At 54.4% G+C, this 24887-nt stretch overlaps 3 protein-coding genes across 10 annotated transcripts; 1 reads left to right on the plus strand and 2 right to left on the minus strand.

Moving 5' to 3' along the window:
- Positions 1-5230: 5230 nt before the first annotated feature.
- Positions 5231-9904, plus strand: Mad2l2 (mitotic arrest deficient 2 like 2). The gene is made up of 8 exons (XM_090335821.1): positions 5231-5311; positions 5410-5528; positions 7450-7521; positions 7983-8083; positions 8346-8440; positions 8658-8731; positions 9123-9215; positions 9408-9904. The coding sequence occupies exons 1-8, from the start codon at positions 5272-5274 to the stop codon at positions 9447-9449; spliced, it is 636 nt and encodes a 211-aa protein (XP_090191947.1). The 5' UTR covers positions 5231-5271; the 3' UTR covers positions 9450-9904.
- Positions 9210-18128, minus strand: LOC150062511 (F-box only protein 6-like). Of its 7 annotated transcripts, none has more exons than XM_090335819.1 (9): positions 17814-18128; positions 17099-17239; positions 16792-16863; positions 14843-15131; positions 12422-12548; positions 11356-11451; positions 10518-10653; positions 10182-10417; positions 9210-9772 (listed from the first exon to the last, which is right to left on the minus strand). In XM_090335819.1, exons 4-9 carry the CDS (start codon positions 15105-15107, stop codon positions 9766-9768), a joined length of 867 nt encoding a protein of 288 aa, XP_090191945.1. In that variant the 5' UTR covers positions 15108-15131; positions 16792-16863; positions 17099-17239; positions 17814-18128; the 3' UTR covers positions 9210-9765. The 7 variants fall into 7 exon arrangements, with proteins under 7 accessions (XP_090191945.1, XP_090191941.1, XP_090191943.1 ...); XM_090335815.1 differs by having other exon boundaries at positions 16792-16883; XM_090335817.1 differs by having other exon boundaries at positions 16961-17239.
- Positions 18129-18897: 769 nt separating this feature from the next.
- On the minus strand, positions 18898-24784 carry Fbxo44 (F-box protein 44). 2 transcript variants are annotated; one of them, XM_090335824.1, is made up of 6 exons: positions 24697-24784; positions 23748-24032; positions 21740-21866; positions 21511-21606; positions 21268-21403; positions 18898-19797 (listed from the first exon to the last, which is right to left on the minus strand). In XM_090335824.1, the coding sequence occupies exons 2-6, from the start codon at positions 24010-24012 to the stop codon at positions 19645-19647; spliced, it is 777 nt and encodes a 258-aa protein (XP_090191950.1). In that variant the 5' UTR covers positions 24013-24032; positions 24697-24784; the 3' UTR covers positions 18898-19644. The 2 variants fall into 2 exon arrangements, with proteins under 2 accessions (XP_090191950.1, XP_090191949.1); XM_090335823.1 differs by having other exon boundaries at positions 21740-21869.
- Positions 24785-24887: the final 103 nt, after the last annotated feature.

The raw sequence follows: 24887 nt of genomic DNA on the forward strand, positions 1-24887 counted from the left end.
AAGGACAGTTCTCAGGCCCTGAGTTCAAGCCCCAGGACTAGCAAGAATAAAAATAAAATAAAATATGGAAAGGAAAACCCAATAGGTGCAAAGTTTATAAGGCAGGGGAGGCCTTGATGTGTGTGAGGAAGGCACAGAGCTGGAGAAGTTCAGAGAGGAAACTGGCATGGCATCCAGTGAGAACAGTTTACAAGAATACCTCCACTTCCAGATTTTTGCTGGTCAGTTGGAAATTTGGTTTTTTTAACCTTAGTTTTGTCTGCCTGGGCTGGCTTCTGTGACCCTCTCTTGGGGGCCGAGTAACCCCATGTCTAATAACTTTCTGCTGAGACAAGGCAAGGCGCAAGAGACAGGGTGCAAGACTTGATTACCATTGGTTACAAATGTGTTATTGTTTATCACTCTCTGCTGGGACCTAGAGAGAGGGTATATTAGCTGGAGGGACTTCCTCAGGAGGGGGTTTTTTAGAGAGAGATTTTCCTGCCTTGATGAAGCTGTGTGGCGTCTCTGTTGGTGCTCTGGGGAAGGAAGGCTGAGTGCGGGAGGACAGTGTGCCCTCTCCTCTTGCAGCTTGGACTGGTCAGGGTTTGTTTTTCCCCATCCCTCCTACTAATCGAGAGGGACGGGGGACGAAGGACCCCAACAACCCTCAGACCCCTGCCTCTGGAGTAGCTAGGATTTTTATGAGCAGGAGCCCCAAGCAGCCGGCTGGGTTATGTGATCTTGGGTGAATACACACATGGGGCTGGGGCACCAATATATGCCACGATTTAGATGACCCTTGAAAACTTATGCCAAGTGAAGCTGTCCAGGCATAAGAGGCCCCAAATGGCAAGATCCTGTTATGTAACACTTTCAGAACTAGCCAGAGTAGAGATATTAAAAAGATCGGGGTGGGGGAGCGAGCTCCTGAGTGTAGGGGTTCTCTTTGTAAAGTTTTAAGAATGTTGTGGAGGGGGAGTGGCATTGTGGCTCAAGTGGTAGAGTGAGAGCTTTGAGAAAGCCCAAGGATGGTGCTGAGTTCAAGCCTTGGGGCTGGCAAACATAAAATGAGCAGTGTGCGGTGGCTCATGCCTGTAATCCTAGCTACTCAGCAAGCTGAGATCTGCCAGCTCAGGCACTAAAGACTGTGAGACTCTTATCTCCAACTCACCACCAGAAAACCAGAAGTGGTGCTGTGGCTCCAGGAGTAGGGTGGTAGCCTTGAGCTGAAGAGCTCAGGAACAGCGCCCAGGCCCAGAGTTCAAGCCCCCTGACTGACAAAACAAAACAGAACAAAAAAACATGCTATGGAGGGCTTAATAGTAGAGTGCTTGCCTAGCATGCATGAATGAAGCCTTGGGTTGAATTCCTCAGTACCCCATAAACAGAAAAGGCCGGAAGTAGTACTGTGGATCAAGTGGTAAAATACTAGCTAGCTTTAAACAAAAGAAACTCAGGGACAGGGCTCAGGTCCTGAGTTCAAGCCTCAGGACTGGCAGCAGCAATGGTGGCAGTGACGGCTACAGAAAAAGAAAAGGCGAAGAAGAAGGGGGGGAGGAGGAGGAGGTTGTGGAAATTGGGAGGCTGATGGCTCATGCCTGTAATTCTAACTACTCAGGATTTGTTTTTGGAAACAGCTCTCAGCACCCTCACCTACAGCCCCCAAACCCACGCTTCTTGCCCAGACCAAGCTAGGATTCAAGTGGAGTCAGGGAGACTGAGCCTGATCACAATGCACTGAAGGATTACCTCCTCCATATTCTTTTATTTTTGTGCCTATCCTGGAGCTTGAACTCAGGGCCTAGGTGCTGTCCCTAGGCTTTTTTGTTCAAGTCTAGTGCTCTACCATTTGAGGCACAGCTCCATTTCTGGCTTTTTGGTAGTTAATTGGAGACAAAAGTCTTCCCAAGGCTGGCTTTGAACTGCAATCTGTAAATCTCAGCCTCCTGAGTAGCTAGGATTACAGGAAGGAGCCACCAGCACCCAGTTCTCCATATTCTTTATTCAACCACTTAACATACATTCACTGAGAATCTGAATGTAACTAGGTGTGGGTTGAGTTGGATGGTGAGCAGAAAGAATGAGGCAGAGTCTCTGCTCAGGACTCTGACTACGTGATCCCTGAGAAGCACCAGTGAGATTTGTGCACACCCCCATGTGTGTGCATCCTGAAATCCCTAGGCAGAGTGGAACAAACTACACTTCTTAGCCAGGGCAGTGGCTCACACCTGTAATCCTAGCTACTCTGAGGATTGCAGTTCAAAGACAGACAGACCAGCACTAACTAAAGACTTTGAGGCATGAACCACCGGCACCCAGCATACCACATTTTTGGAAACTGGTTCTCAGGCTTTCTTGTAGTATCTCTTCTCCACATGTCTATTTCAATGTCTCTTGGGCGTGAGATTCCCTCTTGTCTCAATGCAGAGCCTTTGGGATTGCTCCAATAGGCCACTAAGAGCCCTCTCCTCAATATCCATCTTCCCTTCATAACCCCTCTCCTCCATGTTGATATTATGGTGAAAATCATGGAAATAACTTTGGGAAAAAGTCTCCCAGCAAACGGCTATTCCAAAATGTAGTAAATTAACCCTGTAATGTAATCTGGGCCTCCCGGGACCATCCATCATGCCGATTGGATTAAGACATGGAAACCAGATGTCGCTGAGCTCCAGGCAGAACTCCCAGAGTCCCTCTGCCCTTGCTCCTGTCCTATCCCCAAGGAAATGTCCCCTTGCCATGGCTTTTGCCATGTCACCAATGAAAAAGCTGCTTGAGTAAAAGCTGGTGAGGGAAGGGTGGGGTCCAGGGGGAGGGGGAGAGGAAGATCCTGGACTTCCCCCAAGTAACCAGATGACCGCCATGATGAAATCTCAAGGCACCCAGATCTACAAGCCAGTTAGCACTTTTACACACTGGTTCTGCATAGAACAATTCCTGTCCTACATGGTGAGCTGTGGGCAGGGTCCCTAACTCCTTCCTTCCTTCCTTCCTTCCTTCCTTTTTTTTTTCCTTTGAGGTGCCATTACTACGGTTTGAACTCAAGGCCTGGATGCTGGGCCTTAGGTTTTTCCACTCAAGGCTGGCACTCTACCATTTCAGCCACAGGTCTACTTCTGGCTTTTTTTGCTGGCTAACTGGAGATAAGTTAGCACAGGTTAGTTTCAAACTTCCATTGTCAAATCTCAGCCTCCTGAGTAGTTAGGCACGAACCACCGGTGCCCTGCTCTCAATTCTTTTTTTTTTTTTTTTTTTTTTTGGCAGTTGTAGGGCTTGAGTTCTTCAGCTCAAGGCTACCGCCCTACCCCCAGAGCCACAGTACCACTACTGCTTTTCTAGTGGTTAACTGAGATAAGAGTCTCACAGTCTTTAGTGCCCAGGCTGGCTTTGAACCATGATCCTCAGATTTCAGCCTCCTCAGTAGCTAGGATTACTGAAACCGGCTCCTGCTCCCAATTCTTGACAGGAATTGCTATGCCCCAAATGTGCTGCCAGCTACATCAGTTCTTGACACAAAATCATCCATTATTTTGGGTTATGCACTGACATTTTACAAAATGCAAACAAACTACAATGGCAAATCCCACATTCCCCTGGGGAGCTTGTTAAAGGGCCAGTGCCCTGCTGTGCATCCTGAGCTGGCAGCTGGACAGCCAAAGGTTTAATAGGTTCCTTGGGGATTCTGATGCAGATTTCCTAGAACTGCATTTTTTGAAAAAGGACTGCATTTTAAAAAAATGTCAATGGAAGTTGACATTCCTGCCTTAATCCTCCTGTTACCCTTTCCCATTAGATCTGTGCAAATGCAAGTTTGAAGGCATCAGGGACAATGGTGCAGGCACCCCAATAATGAGCTGTACACAGTCAACATTCCAACTAGATCCATATACAGCTCAGTATCTGGAACTTCCCACAGTCTCTGGCATCCCTTAGAGGCCAAAGACAGAAGTCATCTTGGTTCTGCTCCGGACTTGTCATCTGTACCTCCACACCTGCTTCTCTGATCTTGGATTCCTCATCCGTAGCATATGGTATTATAAGAAAGTTAAACCTCAATGGGTGTGGCGATTCACACCTGTAATCTCAACTACTAGGGAGATACTAGGGAGATAGAGATTGAAGGGATCTCCATTCAAAGCCAATAGGGGCAAAAAGTTGAGACCCTAACTCAATCAATAAGCCAGGTGTGATGGTGTATAGTGGTGTCCCAGCCGCCTGACTCCACCTCTGTGCCAGCAGTGCGACAGGAGAGGTTTCTTTCCCCTCTCTAAACCTCGTTAGGCTTATCTGCAAAAAGAGGGGCAACGGGATAAGAGTTACTTCCGAGGATTCAGTGGTGACAGCCCACAGGCACATTCAGCCCGTGCCCAGCACCAGGCTACAGCTTACAAAGATGAGCTTTTACATGGTTATTATTATTATTTTTAAATTGAGGTGTGCTGGGGATGAACTCGAGGGCTTTCGTACACACTTAGGCTGCACCCCAGCCTTCCCTCATCCCCGCCCCAAGACGACGGATGCGCTTTCGGTTGGGCGGCTGAGGATGGTGACGTCTGCGAGTAGCAGCACCAGTTGCAGTCCGTAGTTCCGCACCAGCCTCTTCCCGCGCCCCTAAAGCGAGAGAAACGCTCTGGAGGGGAAAATACAGGTCGATCGGAGGAGACTAAGCTGTCAGGTGTTGCACCCGCCAGAAGTCAGACCGCGGCTCACATCCGGGCGCCGCGCTCGCTGACAGCCAATGCCCGGCCCCGCCCACTGCCCGACACGCCCACAACCCGATCCCGAGGCCCTGGTTGGTCCGTTCAGGGAAGTGGGCGTGGCTAGTCGTGGCGCTAGGCCCGCGGGAGTGCGGCGGACGTCACCAAGCGGCGCCGCGGTCGCGGGTGGCGCGGGGCGCGAGGCGTGGTCGTTCCCGACCGCGGGCACCGAGCTGCTCCCTGGGGTGAACGGAGGCTGGAGCTGGCACCGGGAGAGGAGTCGGGAGGAGCGATCTGGCTGGGCCGAAGGCCGGACTTCGTTCTCCTGGCTGCGTTCTCCCGTCGTCCTGCCCTGCGCCCCGGGCCCTGCGCGTCCGCGGCCGTTTTTGTCCGAGGTGCGTGGGGAGCTCTGGCGTTTCCCGCGGACGGCGCGGGCGGCCGGGGGAACTGAAGCTTCAGATCGCGGCGCGGCTGAGGCCCCCGAGCGTGCGGCCGGGGACGAAGCGGGCCCGAGGCTGCGGCGGTGCCGCCGAGGGAAGGGGCGTCGGGGCCGCCAGAACCATCCCCTGCCCGGCCCCAGGCGGCGGGAAGGATGACCACGCTCACCAGGCAGGACCTCAACTTTGGTCAAGGTAGGGAGACGGGACCTGCAGCGCGAGTTTGGGCGGGCGTCCTCCGGGAGGGGGTCTGGGCCGCGCGGAGAGCCCACGGGCTTGCGCCTCCCCTGCAGTGGTGGCCGACGTGCTGTGCGAGTTCCTGGAGGTGGCCGTGCACCTGATCCTCTACGTGCGCGAGGTCTACCCGGTGGGCATCTTCCAGAAGCGCAAGAAGTACAACGTGCCGGTCCAGGTGAGCCCCCAAAAGCTCAGTGTAGAGGTCGGGTTTTGTAGTTGTCGTTCCTGGGCTTGAACTCTGGGCCCGAGCTCCGTCCCCGAGCTCCTGTGTGTGCCCAAAGCTTGAGTCACAGCTCTACTTCCGGATGTTTTGGGTAGTTAATTGGAGATGAGGCTCATGGACTTTCCCGCCTGGTCTGGCTTTGAACCGTGATCCTCAGATCTCAGCCTCCTGATAGAGGTGGCTTTTTCAATAACGAACCCTTGCTGGCCCCTTTCGTTTCCCACAGCCTCTGGTTGCTAGATAGGCTCCTACTACTCATCCCTGCCTCCTCTTTGTCCGCTCTTCCATCTGAAGGAAATTCAGCTGGGGAGAAGTGAAGGACTCTGAATTAGAGTCCTCTGCCTCCCATTTCACACCATGAGTTGCATGCATGTGTACATGCAGTGGGGTTAGAACTTAGGGCCTTGTGCTTTTGCCTGGTGTTTTTACTCAGGATGGCACTCTATCACGGGAGCTACAGCTTCTCTTCCAGTGCTCACAGAGCCAAGTACAAATACCTGTAATCTTTGCTACTCAGGAGGCTGAGACCTGAAGATCATGGTTTGAAGCCAGTTGGGGCAGGAAAGTCCTATGAGACTTATTTTCAATGAACCACTAAAACTCTGGAAGTAGAGCCAAGCACCAGTGGCTCACGCCTGTATCCTAGCTACTCAGAAGTCTGAGATCTGAGGATCAAGGTTCAAAGCCAACCAGGGCCTGAGATTCTTATCTCCAATTAACCTCTAGAAAACAGGAAGGGGGCCTTGTCTCAAGGTTATGGCGGCAGTCTTGAGCTCAGGGGTTCAAGCCCCATGCCCACCCCTACCCCCCTTTCGCCCCCCCCCCAAAAAAAATCTTCCAAAAAACCTGAAAGTAGAGCTGTGGCTCAAAGTGCTACCCTTATATAAGCAAAATAGCTTAGGGAAAGTGCCTGGGCCCTGAATTCAATCAAGTACAACTTATCTCCCCCCCACCCCTCCAATTTGTGCCAATATTGATTGGAGCTTGAATTCAGGTCCTGGATGCTGTCCCTTAGCTTTTTCGCTTAAGGTTGTGACTCCACCATTTGAGCCTCAGCTCCATCTTTTTTGTGCTTTAGCTGGAGGTAAGAATCTCATGGCCTTTCCTGCCTGGACCGACTTTAAACCCCTGTGTTCCGATCTCAGCCTTTTGAATAGCTATAATTAATCACTTACAGTTGACCAGTAGTGCTGAGTACTTAATACTATATATATATTTTTTTTTTTTTTAATTTTAATGTTTTGCCAGTCCTGGGCTTGAGCTCAGGATCTGAGCACCATCCTTGGACTTTCTCAAGGCTAGAGCTCTACCACTTGAGCCTCAGCACCACTTCCGGCTTTTTTCTATGCATGTGGTATGGAGGAATCGAACCCGGGTCTTCGTGCATGCTAGGCAAGCACTCTACCACTAGGCCAAACTCCCAGCCCAACTTAATATTTTAAATGCTAATGTTGAGCCAGGTTCCACTGGCTCAGGCCTGTAATCCTAGCTACTCAGGAGGCTGAGATCTGAGCTCTCCATTCAGAGCCAGCTGTGAGACTCTTATCTCCAGTGGACCACCAGAAAACTGGAAGTGGCACTGTGGCTCAAGGAGTAGTGCTAGCCTTGAGCTGAAGAGCCCAAAGGCAATGCCCAGACCCAGAGTTCAAGCCCAACGGACCACAAAAACAAAATTGCTAATGCTGAGATTTGATTTTTGTCTGTGAAGTTCTCTTCACCTGGGTAAGTTGTTAGACCTGTAGCTCTGAGTCTTTAAGGCCCAAAGTCCTAGGGAGCATCTGGGTCTTTGGGGCCAAAGCCAAAGGTAGGGTGGGAGGAAGTGGTGATCCCCACTTGTGCCTGGAGCCTCAACCATTCATGGGGTTCTGTGTAGATGTCCTGCCACCCGGAACTGAACCAGTACATACAGGATACGCTGCACTGCGTCAAGCCGCTGCTGGAGAAGGTGAGAGGCTGCCAGGCCCTTCCTGGCCCCAAGTCCTTCCTTCCATGCTCCCCTTCCCAGTCAGTGGAGTAAAGCGAGGACCATATGGGGTACCTAATTCCCCAAAGCCCGTTTCTGCACTCTGGAGACTATCCAAGCCAGTCACAAGACCCAGGTGTGTGAGCCCTTTGTGTAGTTCCTTGGGCCAAGCCAGGGACCTGGGTTAGATGGGCTGGCTCAAAACAGTCTGGATTCTTTTCATGTGCTATTTGACAGCTATCTGGGCTCCTATCCAGTCCAGATTTCACCTCTGAGACTTGCTAGGAAATGCTGGGGCCCTGTTTCCTCTCCTTCTGGCTTGACCTCTGCGGCCTGATATAACAGCAGTCAGCAGCTAGAGAGAGAAGCAGGGGCCCCTCGCCTCCCTACCCTTTGGTAGGGCGTGGACCCTGCACTCAGCGCTGGAGTCCTTACCTTTGCAGAATGATGTGGAGAAAGTGGTCGTGGTGATTTTGGATAAAGAGCACCGCCCAGTGGAGAAGTTCGTCTTTGAGATCACCCAGCCCCCCCTGCTCTCCATCAGGTACCCCCACCCCTTGGGGAATGCCTTCACTGGCCTGCTGATGTGCCTATGGTTAAAGGAGGCCACTGTAGCCAGCCCTGCTTTATTCAGTGGCTGTGTGGCATAAGGGAACCCTGTCTCCTCCAGACTTTTGTCCTGGGTCTCCCCCTCCATCCTGCCTGGGGCATGGGGCTGGCTGGACCTCAGAGGTACTGTGGGAGCTGAGGGCCCAGGGCTGCTGGGGAGGGCCATGGTGAGATGGGAGTCTTGCTCCCTTTTCCAGCTCAGACTCCCTGCTGTCCCACGTGGAGCAGCTACTCCGAGCCTTCATCCTGAAGATCAGCGTGTGTGATGCTGTTCTGGACCACAACCCCCCAGGTGTGCTCATTGCTGCCCTAGGCCTCAGCTCTTCCTTCCTGCCCTTCAGAACCCTGGGTCCCCCTCCAGGAAGCCTCTCAGGTTGATTCCACCTAGCTCCAGCCTTTCAGACTGGGACTCCCAACTCTTGGTTTACAGTGCACTCTGGGGCTTGCTGGTAGGGAAAGAGGGAGGGAGGGCAGATGGAGATAGAGGCAGACCACGCTTTCCTTTCCAGGCTGTACCTTCACAGTCCTGGTGCACACGAGAGAAGCTGCCACCCGCAACATGGAAAAGATCCAGGTCATCAAGGTGAGGCCACAGGCCACGGGGTTCTGTTCTAGGCGCTCTTGGTGCTGTTCCTGACTGCACAGCACCCAGCCGCTCCCAGCTGCTAACTCCTGGCCACTGGACCAGGCCAATGCTGCATCTGAGCATCCAGAACCTCTTACAGGAGCCCAGTGAAGCCACGGTTGCGTTACCAGCTCATCCTGGCTGTGTAGAATCAGTGGGGTGGGCCTTGGCCACCTGCTCCAAAACAGCTCAGGGCTAGAGGGTCCCTGAGGAGAAGACTGGAAGGAACATGTCTCCCTCTGGAGTCTCAGGACCCACTCTGCGGTGGTGGAGGGAGGGGGAGGTCACAGAGCAAGAGCTGGCCTGGCTCTGGTTCCGTCCCCCACCCCTCTGTCCTGTCTGCTCCCAGGACTTCCCCTGGATCCTGGCAGATGAGCAGGATGTCCACATGCATGACCCCCGGTTGATACCTCTCAAAACCATGACATCAGACATCTTAAAGGTGAGCTACGGGGGGATGAATGTTTATTTGGGGGATGCTGGGATGTGGCCAGGGCTAAGGCCTGTCACAGGGCTGGCTGTTCAGTTATGGAAACACTGTTGGGGCCATGGCAGCTCTTCCCAGGCCTGTCAGATATCTGGGCCTGAAGAGTTGGCTCCTGGCTGTTCCCCAACCCTGGCTTTCTCTCCCTAGATGCAGCTGTATGTGGAAGAGAGAGCTCATAAAAGCAGTTGAGGCTGCCCTGCCACTCACGGATGTCACAGCTGTGTCACTGGAGCCCCAGCACAGTGCAGGGACCCTGGCTCCTTGACTCCAAGTGCTCTTATCAAGCACCCTTGTATCCTCCTGGCGGGGCTGCTCAGGTTGGCTTGCCATGGTGAAGAGGGGGGTGCACTGAGGGATGCTGGGACTGCAGGTTCTCACTTCCTGGGCAGGCAGTGAGGGATGCTGGGACTGTAGGTTCTCACCTCCTGGGTGGGCAGTGAAGGATGCTGGGACCGCAGGTTCTCACCTTCTGGTGGGCAGTGAGGGATGCTGGGACCGCAGGCTCTCACCTCCTGGCGGGCAGTGAAGGATGCTGGGACCGCAGGTTCTCACCTCCTGGGGTCCAGCTGTCTACACTGTGCATCTCAACTACTGTTCTGTGAGGCATTTTAATAAAGGGCCCCAGGGGCTGACGGGCTGTGTGTAATGCGCGACAGGGCCGGTGTAGCCATGTTAATGGGGGCGCTCCTCCCATGGAACCCAGTGACCCCCCCCCACCTCACTGCAAATGCAACCCAGGCTGGGCTTTATTACAACAAAGCATCAGTAAAGCACCAAAGCTGGGCTGGAGGTTTCCCACGCTGGATGGAGGCAGGGCTCCAAGCAGGGAGGCCCTGCCGAAGTCTTGGCACCTGCCTGGAATGGCCTTTGGCTGACTAGGACAGGATGGAAGAGAAGATGGTGGATGTGGCTGTGGCTCACCAGGGCCTGAGGAAGCGCGGCGGGAAACGTGATGAGCTGCCCTCCATTCCTTGCTGCAGCCTCTCGGGAGGTGGAGGGGCAGGAGCCGGGTTCCTGGCAGGTTTGTGGCTAATGACGATGCTGCTGTTGGTGACACGAGGGCCATACCAGCCAGCCCAGAACTGGGTGTCGTGCCCCCCATGCTGGAAGAGGATGTGGCGGACACCTGGAGGGTAGTCTGAGAAGGTGTGGGAGACCTGGGGTGGGGGGGAGAGGGGAGCAAGTGAGCACGAGAGAGGGAGTCCACGAGAACTGGCTGGACTATGCCAGTCCCAGGGCAAGCAAGGGAGGCCTCACCTCTTTCCATGTGGCATCGCTCCATTGTTTTATGGTCACAGGCGGGGGCTCGAAGGATGCCAAGACGATGTAGTCAGCCGAGGCCAGCTGCACCCGGAGGTGGTAGGTGCAGCCACAGTCTGCCCGGGCAGCAAACCTGGCAAGGGCAGGGCTGAGAGCTGCATCTCCCTACCCTAAGTCTGCTCCCCGTGTCCTGCTGGGCCCTGGCTCTACCTATGTGGTCCCGCCGTCACTCCATCTGAGAAAGGGATACCCTTTGGATATTCAACTGAAGATATGACCTCATATAGCCCATCTATATTAAGACAAAGGCATGAACTGTACAAGCCGTATTTCCTCAATGCTTGGGATCATGGGGGGCAGTACACAGCGGGGCTCAGATACATGGGTCGTAGGGCTCTTCTCAGAGATCTGTGCACAGAGTAGGGCCCCCAGTTTTTTGGACAAGCTCTGATGCAGGTTTAGCACATGTGCAATCCTGGGTTTTATCCCCTGCATGACGGCAGAGATTCCTGGGATAACTGGAGAAGGCTGGGAGGCAGCAAGGAAAGTAGGTTTTCAGGAACCCCAGAGGACCAGTTCTGTCCATGATGACCCCTGGTCAGCTTCTATCCCAGCCCTGTACTGGCTAATGTATCCTGCTGACCACCTCGGGGTGTGGGGAGGTACCAGTGGAGGAGCAAGGGCTGGGCATGGGGCAGCGTGTGTGCAGGACAGCACTGGTCAGGTGGGCACTCTGGGTTCTCTGAACCAGTGGCATGCGTGTGTGCGTGCGTGCGTGCATGTGTGTTTTGGGGGGTAATGTAGAGTTGGGAGTCCAGGCAGGAACTCTACTCACCAGTCTTTCACCACTATGTCAGGCCGCACTGTATCCATGAGCTCCTCCCAGTAGCCCTCAGCCTTGAGATCCACCAGCTGGGACTTGAGGCACATGCTGAGGGCAGAGGACAAGGCTTGTGTTTCCAGCTGAGTGAGGCAAGGCTGTTACCATGCTGGGGAGGCCTTTGGGGACCAGGGAGGCAGTTCCAGGGGACCGGATGACCCCTCCCCAGCTTTCACTACTACAGGACAGGCACTGGCTGCAGTTTGCTGTCTTTCTTTGGAACTCAGCCACAAGAAACTTGTATAGAAAATCTGGACCACCTGGGCCACCAGAGAAGTTGATCCAGGCCAAAGCCTCCATGTCCAGGGGCCACCTGCCATCCCTCTGTGACTCAGCCATATCAGGGACATCTGTGGACACCCTGTCCTACCGTAGCTGCCTAGTGCCCTCCTGACAGCCTGCAACTCATGTCCCTCTCGTGCCAAGGATGAGGGACCAGGTCTAGGGGGCACTAGCTGAACCACCTTCCTGATTGTCAGGCCTTGATTTACCTATGACAAGGCTAGGTATCCTTGCACTCTGCCCTCATTTTGAGGTGTATTTTGTTGTGGGGCTTAAACCCGGGCACTGGGCACTATCCCTGAGCTTTGTTTTTTTTTTTTTTCTCTCGAGGCTAGTGCCCTACCATTTTGAATTACAAGCACCACTTCCAGCCTTTTCTGAGTAGTTTGTTGGAGGTAAGAGTCCATGGGGGACTTTGCTGCCCAGGCTGTTAAAAATCACAATCCTTAGGTCTCAGCCTCCTGAGTAGCTAGGGTTACATGTGTGAGCCACCAGCGCCCAGCTCAAATTTCTTCTTCTTCTTTTTTTTTTTTTTTTTGCCAGTCCTAGGCTTGAGCTCAGGGCCTGAGCCCTGTCCTTGGACTTTCTCAAGGCTAGAGCTCTACCACTTGAGCCTCAGCACCACTTCCGGCTTTTTTCTATGTATGTGGTACTGAGGAATCGAACCCGGGTCTTCATGCATGCCAGGCAAGCACTCTACCACTAGGCCAAACTCCCGGCCCCTCAAATTTCTTCTTACTCAAAGGATGTGACGAAGTATTTCTTGACTTTGGGATCAGGAAAGTCCGTGCCATGGGGTCCCGGGAGGCTCTCCACTTTCCAGTGGTCCCCCCCATTGGAGTCGATTCGCCATGACATCATGTCCTCTAGGAAAGACAAAAGTCTCGTTTAATATTTGTACTGGTCCTGGGGCTTGAACTCAGGGCCTGGACACTGCCCTTGAGCCGTTGTGCTCACTTAAGCCAGACTTCCACTTCCAGCTTTTTGGTGGTTAATTGGAGATGAGTGTCAGATTTTCTTGCCTGGGCTGGCCTTGAACCATGATCCTCAGATCTCAGCTTCCTGAGTAGCTTGGATTACAGGTGTAAGCCACCTATACCTGGCCTATGATGCTGTTTTAAAAAATAATTTTCATTATTTTTCAGCTCTGGGGGTTGGAACCCCGGGTCTTACACATGCTCAGCAAGTGTCTGTCATTGAGCACCAACCGCAGCTCTCCTGGAAGCATGGCAAAGTGAGCAATGTTCACTGGTCAGGTTTCTGGGGTTGTCGTCTCCTAGAGGTTAGCCTGCTTGCTCCTTCCAAAAGACCCTATGACTGACCTGCTACCTCTCCTGCTCTGTGTCAAACTGGCCTGATTCCTAAAGTACAGCCAAATATCATCATCATCATCACCACTATTTGGCAGTACTGGATTTGAATTCAGGATCTTGCTAGTTAGGTTCTCAGCTTGAGCTTCTCCTCCAGCTGTGTAGCTAGAGACACAAATAGAAACCCCAGATTCCACTTCTTCCCTTCCCTGTTGGCCTTGGGGCAGAACTAAACAAGGGTCTGAGCTGGAGCTGAAGGGGCTGTTTTCCCACACACCTATCACCTGCTCTCTGGTGCCCCCCAGTGTCCAGAAAGAGAACTAAGATTCCTGGGCTGAGACTTGGCTCCCCTTTGACAGGTGCCCTCTTCCTGGGTGGGTGTCAGGTAGGGTTACTGGAATATCCTGGGCTGATGTGCATAGCTGGTAAGAGGCTTAGGATGTCCTGTTCAGGCAGAGCCTGGTTTACCCCAGAAACAAGTTCATTACCAGATTCATTTCCAAACCACTCCACTCATCTCCACACTTACTTCCTTGTTCTCTGGGAGTTTTCCAGTAGAATTCCAGAAGCTGAGTTCATCAGCATTTAGGCTGGGGAAAGGTATAGCAAGGTTTGGACAAAGTATAGTGCAGTGCAAGGCTGGGCTGCAGCCTGGATCACAGAGCTATGACCAAACCAGGCAGGCACCTACTCCATGGAACCAGGGTCAAGGAGGGACCTTCTCCTAATCAGCCAGGACCAGATCTCTGCATATGGCTCTCTGGAAAAGTCATTTGCACAGATGGAGCATGCTTTTGTAGCTAATGGAGCTCACTCTGTCAAATGTCATCAATTCCGGGGAGCACTGGGATTAAAAAAGGAAATTGACCAGAGGAGTCTTGAACACACAGCCTAGGCCTTGTATTCTGCACTGCACAGGACATAGTAGGTGCTAAATGAAGAAGGGAAGGGAAAAATAGAGAATATTGGGGGGGACAATCACCTGTCATTTCTCCCTTCACCTAATGTGACACAGGAGGTTGGGAGACTGCATTATGCTTTACATCTGTAAAGCCTCAGCCGAGAGCCTGGCACAGCAGCCCAGGATAAACTCCAGGCAGGCAGGAGGGGGAGTGGCTCATGCTTGAAATCCTGTGACACTCTTATCTCCAATTAATCACAGAAAAAGCTGAACGTGGTGCTGTGGCTCAAGTGGTAGAGCACCAGCCTTGAACAAAAGGAGCCTAGGGACAGCACCAAGATGTAGAGTTCAAGCCCCAGGATTGGCACAAAACAAACCCCAGGCAGCTTGGACTGAACTGAGACAGGTAGATCTGTGCTATGCTTTGTAAAACATTCTTGTCACTCTGTGGGGTGACAAGATCCAAGGTGCTTAGAGAATGTGAGGTTTGCAGCAGAGGGGAAGGGTAAGCCCAAATTACTAGCAGTGTCAGCAGTACTGTTACAGAGGCGGGAGGCACTGTTTTGGATGAGTGGTCAGGGTAGGTCTCTTAATTGAGACCTAAAGAATTCAAGAGAACCGGCCGGGAGTGGCCTAGTGGTAGAGTGCTTGCCTAGCATGCATGAAGACCCAGATTTCACTCCTCAGTGCCATGTACATAGAAAAGTCGGAAGTGGTGCTATGGCTCAAGTGGTAGAGGTCTAGCCTTAAGAAAGCCCAAGGACAGTGCTCAGGCCTTGAGTTCAAGCCCCCGGAAGGGCAAAAAAAAACAAAAAACAATAAAAAAAAAACCAAATAAGGGAGAACCCAGGGAGCTTGGTAGGAGTGAGGAACATGAGAAGATGCCAGAAGGTGCAAAAGGCCTGAGGTTCAGGAAAGAAAGGACCCGTGCTGTAGCAATCCACCCCACCTTCAGCACAGGGGTTTCGCAGGAGATTCCTTTGCAGACTGCGCAGGAAGTAGAAGATCTTCCAGTCGGCCACGGGCTGGTCCCAGTCCTGGGTGATGAAGCCATCGTGCAGGCACTTGCGCTTCCAGAGCGTCATCAGGTCGATGAGGTCCCGCCAGAGGCTGCAGACCGGGCGGCAGTGCAGCAGCAGCTGGCGGGCGGGCACGTGCGTGAAGAGCTCCAGCAGGATGTTCTCGGGGAGCTCGTTGATGTTGATCCTGGCCATGGTAGGGGGGGTTCTCACTCAGGCCTGTGGGGACAGCAGCAGTGAGCCCAGAGCAGGGAGGGGACAGCAGGGACAGTTCCCCCCCCCCCCGTTGTTTTGTGTTGGTCCTAAGGGCTTAAACTCAGGGCCTGGGTGCTATCCCTGAGCTTTTCTGCCTGCTCTATAACAATTTAACCACAGCTCAATTTCTGGCTTTTTCTATGATTAATGGAAGATAAGAGTGTCATGGCCTTTGCTACCTGGGCTGCCTTCCAACTTTGAACCTCAGATCTCAGCCTCCTGAGTCGCTAAAAGGCATGAGCTCTGCGCGCGCGCGCGTGTGTGTGTGTGTAAGGCTGGAGCACTACTGCTTGAGGCACAATTCCACCTCTGGCTTTTTGGTAATTAACTGGATGTGAGCATCTTCTGGACTTTCCTGCTCGGGCTGCCTTTGAACAGATATTCTCAGAACTGCGCCTCCTGAGTAACTCGGATAACAGGCATGAGTCACCAGCACCTGGCGTTTTCCCCTCTTTTATAACAGCAAGAACATTTCATGGTCTTTCCTCAGTACTGGAGTAGGAATGTAGGGCCTCTGGCATGGGGGTAAGAGCTCCTCCACTGAGCCCTAACCCAGACAAGGGAGCATTCCAGAAGCTTTGCACTCCAGGGAAGGTCTAAAGCCCACACATTTTGGCACACACAACACAAATACGTTGGGACAATATGGTACCATGGTCTGTCCTATATACCCAGCTACCTCTGAGACTAAGATCTGAAGTTTGCAGTTCAAAGCTGACCTGGGCAGAAAAAAGTCTATGAGGCTTGAGCAGAAAAGCCAAGCAAGAGCCTAGGGTCCTGATTTGAAGCCCCAGTATATAGATGTGTGCATACACACACACATTCCAAATTTTAACAAAAGATCAAAGTCTTTAGGGTCAAGTTTTGGGGCTTTTGTTTTGTTGTTGTTGTTATATGAGGATTTGAACTCAGTGCTAGACAAGCAACTCTTATTTCAGCTACTCATCCAGCCTTAGAGCTAAAAGTAGGGTACGGTCGCTCACACCTGTAATTCTAGCTACCCAGGAGGCTGAGATCTTGGTTCAAAGCTAGCCCAGGCACTAAAGACCGAGAGACTCATCTCCAATTAACCACTAGAAAACCAGAAGTGGCTAAAGGGATAGGACGGTAACCTAGAGCTGAAGAGTTCAGAGATAACGCCCAGGTCCAGAGTCCAAGCCCCATGACTCACGAAAAAAGAAAGTCTTAAAGCCCTTTCCCTATCCTAACCTGGTATAGTGGTATAAGCCAGTAATGACCAGCCCTTGGGAGGCAGTGGCAGGAGAATCAAGAGTTTAAGGCTAGGTGAGATTACAGGAAGCTCCAGTTTTTAAATTAAAAGCAAAGCAAAAACAAGTTGGGTGGCCTGTCATCCTAGCTACTCTGGAGGCTGAGATTGAAGAATTGCAGTTCCAAGCTAGCCAGCATTAGAAAGCCTGCCAGACTCTTAGCGCCAATTAACTACCCCCAAAAAGCTGAAATGAATCTGTGTCTCAAGTGGTAGAATGCTAGCTGTGAGCAAAAAAAGCCCAGGGACAGTTCCCACCCAAGCTCTGACTTCAAGGACCAGGACAACAATAACAACAACAAAGAGAAAACAACCCACAAAACAAAACAAAAACCCAAACAACCACAACAAAAACACCTTTTGAAGCTAGTTGGGAGACTATGGAAGACGGGTAAGATCTTCCAGAGGTGATGCAGTGGGGTGCAGTTCCTGTGGGTTTGGTGATTTCACTGTCAGAATACAAAAGGCATGAATTATCGGGTAAGGGGGCTGGTATGGAGAACACGCTCTCTCCCCCATTGCTCACCTAGACAGAGATCAACTTCACTTTCCTGCAAGGGCCAGGAGTGTGGCTTGGGAGCTGAAGGTTCTACCTCAAGTTCCAGCTTCTCACGTTTGGGATGTAGGGGGGACAGGAAGCAAGGTTTTATCCCAACGGTTTTACCTGTGTCGAATGTAGTCCACCTCTGTGGCGCAACACAAGCTTTGCCTGGCTCCTCTGAGGGTGTGGAGACCAGGCCCAGGGGCAGCTTTGTCTTGTCACCCTCCTGGTCCAGGAAAAGGATCTTCGGTTCCTCTGGCTACGCTAGGGAGGGACATTTTGAACTCAGCAGAACAAAAACCAGGAACCTGGTGAAAAATGACTTGCTAGGAAAACACAAAATCGAAAAGCAACAGTGCCCTGTGGCCGGCGCTTGTAAGATGTGAGCTCTAACCCCTCTAAGAGGTTGACGGCAAAAGGATCGGGCGGCGCGTGCCTGTGACTCTCACTTCCTCGGAAGGCTGAGCCAGGAGGATCACAGTCAGCCTGGGCAGGAAAAGTCCATGAGATTCTTATCCCCAGTTAATCACCCGAAAAGCCAGAAGTGGAGGTGTACGTGGCTCAGGGGTGAAGCACCAGCCTTGAGTAGAAAGCCCGGGCTCTGAGTTCAAGCCCCAGGACCGGCACAGACACACACACACCGGTAGAACCAGCTCTGGGTCGCAGGCCCCAGGGTGCCAGGCTGGCCGCCCCGTCCGTGCCCCCTTAGTAAGCAGAGGTCCCACCGGATGCCGCCCCCGGCCGGCTGCCCGGCCTGGAGGCGGCCCAGGGGCCGGCGGGGTCACAAGCCGGCCGGTCCCCTCCTCCTCTCCCCTCCTCGCCCTCCTCCCGGCCTTACGGGGCCCAGGCTGCGGGCGATCGCCGCCGTCCGCGATCCGCTATCCGCGATCCCCTGGCGCGCGGGGGCCCGAGGTCTAACTACGGCCCTCGGCCCAGGGCCGGGCGCAGACGGCGCGGGTGGGGCCTGCTGGGACCCGCGGGCTGGAGGTCGCCCGCCCCGCCCCACCCCGCTCCTCGCTGGGCTCAGCTTAGCCTGGAGCGACGACTCCTCCGCCGACTCCTCCGGTCCGTGACTTGGGCCGGGAGCCCAGAGCCGGGGGAAACACCGCAGTTCCAGTGGGCTTGGACCTCCGCCCTTCTGCCCACGCTCGCCCCGCCCCGGCCGTCTGACGTCACACGCCCCGACCCGCCCCGCCACACGCCCCGCCCCTGACAAACGCGTCACACGCCCCGCCCCGTTACACGCTACGCCCCGCCCCGCCACACGCCCCGCCCCGCCACACGCCCCGCCCCGCCACACGCCCCGCCCCGGACAATCGCGTCACACGCTACGCCCCGCCCCGTCCCACGTTCCGCCTGGGCCGCGCGTTGCGGCCCGGGAAGCTGAGCTCCGCGAGCCCTCCGGGCCCCTCCCTCCGGGGACTCGCCCCCCCTCCGGGCGAGCGGCCCGATCCCTCGGGGTCTGCGCAGACTCAGACTTTGAAGGAGGCAGAACTGACTTCTTGCTGCCACCCTGGGGTTGGACGGGCTGAGCACTCAGTTCCAGCCAGGACTGCTGGGGGCGGGGGTCCCTGCTCACCCCGGCCCTTGGCCTTACACAGACGATGGGCACCGTTCTGGAAGCTCGGGCCTCCCCTGCGGTCACGCAGGCTATGGGGAAAGTGTGTCCAGTAGGAACTGGTGCCAAGGCGCGAGAGATGGTGCCAGGGAAACCCACGCGCGGGGCCCCCAGCCAGAGGAAGGGGCCGCGGGACGACCCGCAGTGGGGCTGGAGAAGCGGTTCTGTTGGTTAAAAGTACCAACCAGGGAAAGGAAGCATGAGGTTCGGAGAGGGAGAGGGGCTGCCTGCGGTCCGGTGCCGGCCACCCCTCCCTGTGTGGAGCACACCACAGTTCCTGCAGGCACAAACCACGGACACGGCCGACTGCCAACACCTTTCATTTGGCCGCATGCAGCAGGGCGGAGCTAGCGTGGAGGGCCCGGCTGGTGGGCGGGGAAGGGATGACAGCCCCTCTGGGGACTTGGGACTCCTGGCCTTAGTTTGTTGGGAACCCTTTACCCTTTTGATGGCTGCCACCCTGGTGAAGGATTCCCTGGCTTCCTGGGGAAACCCTGCGTTCAGCCAGCACTAGTCTGGCCTCTGTAAAGTCCCAGCCAAGACCCTACCCTTACTGTGCATTTCTGAGCAAGTCTGATCACCAGGAGGGAGAGGGCTCTGTGGGACAGAAGACCCCCAGATCTGCCTGAGGTACAGGCTCACCGGCCAGCATCTGCACTGTCGAAGCCAGTCTCTCAGGCCTGCCCTGTGTCCTGCTTGTTCCTGTCTCAGGGGCCCCCAAAGAGCACAGGTCCCTGAGTAGGGCTGGGGGCCAGAAGGCGGCACACACTTGGGTGTGGGCCGGTATTCAGGATTCGAGACCCCTCTCACAGCAGCTTGCGGGGCATCTACACTTCCCTCCTGTTTCACCTCTGAAGAGGGCCTGCTTTAGGTCGGGACCTTGGTGGAGAGTGGGGTCTCTGGCATTTGAAGGCTGACAGGCTCCACAAAGAGGGAGCTGGGGGAAGGACTAACCAGGAGCTCCAGGGGATGGCTGGCTTCTATTGTGCCTTCCTAAGCCAGACCCTTCTCTGACAGCCATTTCCCCTTTCAGGGCTCAGTGGATGGGGATTCAGAGGGTGTCAGAGCAGCAAGGGCTGATGGTGATGCTGCTGTTGGTGACCCTTGGCCCGTACCAGCCGGCCCAGTAGTGAGTGTCTACACCGCCATGCTGAAACCAGATGTAGCGGACTCCAGGTGGGTAGTTGGAGAACGTGTGGGAGACCTGGGAGCAAGAAGAAGGAGAGGTCAGGTAAGCTGGCCCCAATGTGGTAAGTACAGTCCAAGGGACCAAGGGAGCAAGAAAAAGGCCGTGTCCTCCAGGCTGGACGAGCAGGTACAGTTTGTGGCCTAGCTCTGTGGTTGTGGGTGGATCATTTTGGCTCTCTGTGCCTCAGTTTCCTCATCTCTAAAATGGAGCCATTACCAGGCATGTGCATGAATTTAAGTTAAAAGGAACTAAAATTAGCTATTAAAAAATATTATTGGGGCTGGGAATGTGGCTTAGTGGTGGAGTGCTTGCCTAGCATGCATGAAGCCCTGGATTCCATTCCTCAGTACCACATACACAGAAAAAGCCAGAAGTGGCACTGTAGCTCAAGTGGTAAAGTGCTAGCCTTGAGCAAAAGAAGCTCAGGGACAGTGCCCAGGCTCTGAGTTCACACCCCAGGACTGACAGGGAAAAAAAATCTAGTATTTGGTCATTTTAGAAATTACTGGCTTTAAGTGGTGCTGAGGCTCAAGTAGCAGAGCTCTAGCCTTGAGAAAGTCCAAGGACACTGCTCAGGCCCTGAGCTCAAGCCCAGGACTGCCCTACTCCTTGAGCCACAGTGCCACTTCCAGTTCTCAGGTGGTTAATTAGAGATAAGAGTCTCAAGGACTGGCTTTGAACCAGGATCTTCAGATCTCAGCCTCCTGAGTAACTAGGATTACAGGCGTGAGCCAATGTGCCCGGCTTATAAATAAAATTTGTTGTCCATTTGCTCACATGGAATTTAAAGCTGCTATCATACAATAATAGACCTGAGGATTAAGTAATAGTGGCACAGATAGTAGGACCTAAAAGCATATGACAGTTGTACTGAGCCTTTGAAGTTGAGTCTAAGATATTTGCTCCTAGACTCAGAGAGAGAGAGGGAGGGTGAGGGAGAGAAAGAGAGAGAATATGAGTGCTAGTCCTAGGGCTTGAACTCAGGGCCATAGTGCTATCTCTGAGCTTTTTCTACCTCTTGAGCCACAGTGCCACTTCTGGCTTGTTTGGATGTATATTGGAGATAAAAGTCTCAAAGACTTTCTTGCCTTGGATGGCTTGGACCTGAGATCCTCAGACCTCAGCCCGAGTGGTTAGAATTACAGGTGTGAGCCACTAGCACCTGGCCTGTGAGCACTTTTTAAAACACATGTTTACTTCTCTCCACACACTAAGGACTAACCCCCAGACCTTGCTAGTCAGGTGGCCTACCCTGGAGCCCCAGCTCCAGATCCACTCCCTGCTCTGTCAGCATCTCGTCGCTGGCCTCCGGAGGAAGCCTTATTCCCAGTGCACAGATGAGGTGAGCCAGGCTAGGAGAGGGAAGGGACCCACGCAGCAGTCAGCCTTGAGAATCTGCCCCGCCCACTCCGGGCACGCCCCGCCCCCTCTGTCTCATGCCACGCCCACTCCATCTGCCCCGCCCCTCCACCGGCTCCCACTCACCTCCCTCCACTTGGCATCGCTCTTCTGCTGGATCATCACGGGGTCCGGCTGGAAGGTCCCCAGAGGTGCGTGTGCCGACGACAGGAGCTGAACGCACAGCTGGTACTTGGACCCGCAGTCTGGCCTGGCTGCGAACCTGCAGGCAGAGGGAGGATCTGTTGGGGCCTCTGAAATGGGGGCAGGCAGGGGAAGGGGTGCGAGCAGCATGGCCCCTCCTCCCCCCACCCTCACCCCAACACTCACCAGTCCTTGACCTCGATGTCTGGCCGGGTGGTGTCCATCAGCTCCTCCCAGTACCCTTCAGCCTTGAGGTCCACTACCTGGGACTTGAGGCAGGTGCTGGGGGCCAGGTGGAGGGGCATGGGACTGGGGCTCAGCAGCGGGAACCAGGATCTAGGCTGCCTCCCCAGGCCAGAAACTCTTGGGATGCCCTAGGCATTCCCCCACCCCACCCAAGACTCCCAGATCTTACTAATAAGATGTCACGAAGTATTTCTTGACCTGGTCATTAGGAAACTCCTTCCTCTGGTCTTTGGAGAGGTCTTCTACCTTCCACTCATCTCCTCCGTTCACATCCAGGCTCCAGAACTCAAAGCCCTCTGCTGGGAAGGCAGAGTTCACCATGCAGGACACCTGCACACACCTCTTCCTTCCCCTCCTCTCCAGAGGCCTCAGCAGCTGCCCTGTGCTGTGTATGCTCCTGCAGTGACAGGGCCTGCCTCCACATCAGGTGTTTCCTGTATCCTGGGCACTGAGGATAACTCCCAGGCCCCTTCTGCATGGGGAGCACTGTCATGGGCCAGATTGACCCGAGTGTCTCACAGATTCCAACAATAATGGATTGTGTGTCCTTAGATAAACTCCCTTTCCTCTCTGGGCTTGGGTTTTTCATTAAACAGAACTAGAAAACTTTTGTTACCAAGTGCCATAGGGATTTAGCTTTTGTGGACCACATAGCTCTATCACAGTTTTGCCTCAACTTTTCAGTGGCATTGGGGCTTACACTTGCCAGGCAGGTGCTTCACTACCTGAGTCATGCAGCCAGTCCCTTTTTCCTTGAGGTTATTTTTCAGATAAGGTCTTCAGTTTTTGCCTGCACTGGCTTGAGACGCAGATCCTCCTGCCTTTAGCCTCCTTTTGAGTAGGTGGGATGACAGCCAGCCACTATACACCCCACTTGTCACTGGCTTGAGGTAGGGTCTCAGTAACTTTTTTGTCTAGGCTGGTCTCAAACAAGGATACTGTTGATCTCTGGGATTACAGATGTGAGACATCCCAACTGCCTTTGTTTTTTGCTTTACAACCCTTTTAAAAACATAAAACTATTCTTAATCCCAAGGGTAGATCTGGTTGGTGGATGATAGTTTGCAAAATGTCGCTGAAGAGCTCGGGTGCTGGGGAATCCAGGAGGCAGATCCCTAAAACTCTGGGACAGCTCGGAGCTCTTTTCACCTTTATTTATTTTTGTTTTGTTTTGTTTTTCACTGTTCACACTAGAAGGAAGTCTTGGGTTTCCCAGAAGCCAGACTGCCCTCTGGGATAGTCTCAGTAAGTCTAACCCTGAAGTCTGTGAATGAGGCCAGGTCCTGGTGGCTCATGCCTGTAATCCTAGCTACTCAGGAGGCTGAGATCTGAGGATCACAGTTCAAAGCCATCTTGGCAAGAAAATTTGTGAGACTATTTCCATTTAAGCAGCAACAGGCCAGAAGTGGTAAACACTAGCCTTGAGTAAAAAGCTTAAGGACAGTGCCCAGGCCTTGAGTTTATGCCCCAGGAGTGGCATAAAAACAACCCCCCCTTCCCGCTCTGATTTATGTTTTGGGCATTCCCTACTCTAGGAAGGACCTGGGAAACCTAATCTTTTTTATTTTAGCTGGTGCCAGGATTTGAACTCAGAACTTTGAGCTTGTCTGGCTGGTGCTTTATCACTTTTGAGCCATGTCTCCAGCCTGGCTTTGTTTTGCTGACTATTATGGGGATGGAGTCTGAAGTCTGGCAGACTATTCTTCCTTGCCTGGCTTCAAATCTTAATCCTTCAGCTCTCAGCATCATGAGCAGCTAGGGTGACAGGTGTGAGTTACCTGTCCCTGGCTGGGAGAACTAATCCAAGAGTGAAGTAAGAAATCTCTCCCTTGGACTCAGTCTACCCATCTGAAAAATGGATACACTAATGAGTAACCTCTAAGTTAGTGTGATAGGATCAAACCAGACAAAGGACCTGGCCCACCTTGGTGTTCAGAAAATGTTAGCTTAGGGGCAGGGAGTTTGGCCTAGTGGTAGAGTGCTTGCCTAGCGAGCGTGTGAAGACCCGGGTTCGATTCCTAGGTACCAAATGCATAGAAAAAAGCTGGAAGTGGCGCTGTGGCTCAAGTGGTAGAGCTTTAAGAGCCTTGAGAAAGCCCACGGACAGTGCTCAGGACCCAAGGCAAGCCCCAGGACTGGCAAAAGCAAAAAGACCCGCCTAGCCCTCCCCACCCCACCTTCAGCACAGGGGTTGTGCAGGAGATTCCTGTGCAGGCTGCGCAGGAAGTAGAAGATCTTCCAGTCGGCCACGGGCCGGTCCCAGTCCTGGGTGATGAAGCCCTCGCGCAGGCACTTGCGCTTCCAGAGCGTCACCAGGTCGATGAGGTCCCGCCAGAGGCTGCAGACCGGGCGGCAGCTCAGCAGCAGCTGGCGGGCGGGCACGTGCGTGAAGAGCTCCAGCAGGATGTTCTCGGGGAGCTCGTTGATGTTCCCCACAGCCATGGCGAGGCCGGGCGCCCCCGCTGGGGGAGGGCAAAGCCGTGAGACGCCCCGCGCCTTCCGTCCCGGGAGCCCAGGCGGGGCGGGCACAGTACCTTCCTCCCGGCTCCCGAGGAGGGGCACCGGGCAGGTGAGCAGGGACAGGTGAGCTCCGACCCCAACCTCCCACTGGCGCCTGAGCTCAGCCTTGGAGGAGCGGCCCAAGGTCACGCAGACCGGCGGAGGGAGGAGCCAGTCCCGGGGCGAGAGCCCTTCTCCGCCCTGTAGCCGAACGCCCCCACGCCCAGCGCCCTCCCCAGCCCAGAGCTGGGAGATGGGAGGGCGCGGGGGTGTTGTCGAGGTCTCTCCAGGACGAACTCCGACCCCGCAAGGTCTGGACAGAACGCGATCCTCCCACCTGCAACTGGGCCGCAGGTGGGCGCAGGGGAAGGGCCCGCTCTCCCGGCCCGAGCCCCCGCGCGTGCCCTCAGCCTCCCACGGCCTCGCTCGGACCCCTACACGCCGATGGCGACGCCCAGCCCGGGTAGCCGGCCGCCGCGCAGCAGCCCAGAGCCCCGCGGCTCGGGCCTGGTTGGCGCCGGACCTCCTGGGGGCTCCCCGCACTGAGCGGGGTCCCGGAGCCCGTCTGGCAGGACCCGGCCTGCGGCGCCCCCGCCCCACGCTCCCCACCCCCCCCTCGAGCATCACCTGCGCTCAGCCTGCGAGGCGAGATCCCGCCGGGCCGCTGGGCTGCAGTTGTCACGGCCTGGGGTGACCAGGGATGCGGCCAGGCCCCGCCTCCGGCCCCGCCCCTCAGCCTGCTCTCCCTTCCCGCGGGACGCGCCCCCAATCGAGTCCAAGGAAAATTACCCGAGGGGGGGGAGCAGGGAGAGGAAGAA

The sequence above is a fragment of the Megascapheus bottae genome, chromosome 6 (genome assembly GCF_031878675.1).
Source record: "Megascapheus bottae isolate mThoBot1 chromosome 6, mThoBot2.hap1, whole genome shotgun sequence".
Lineage (NCBI taxonomy): Eukaryota > Metazoa > Chordata > Mammalia > Rodentia > Geomyidae > Megascapheus > Megascapheus bottae.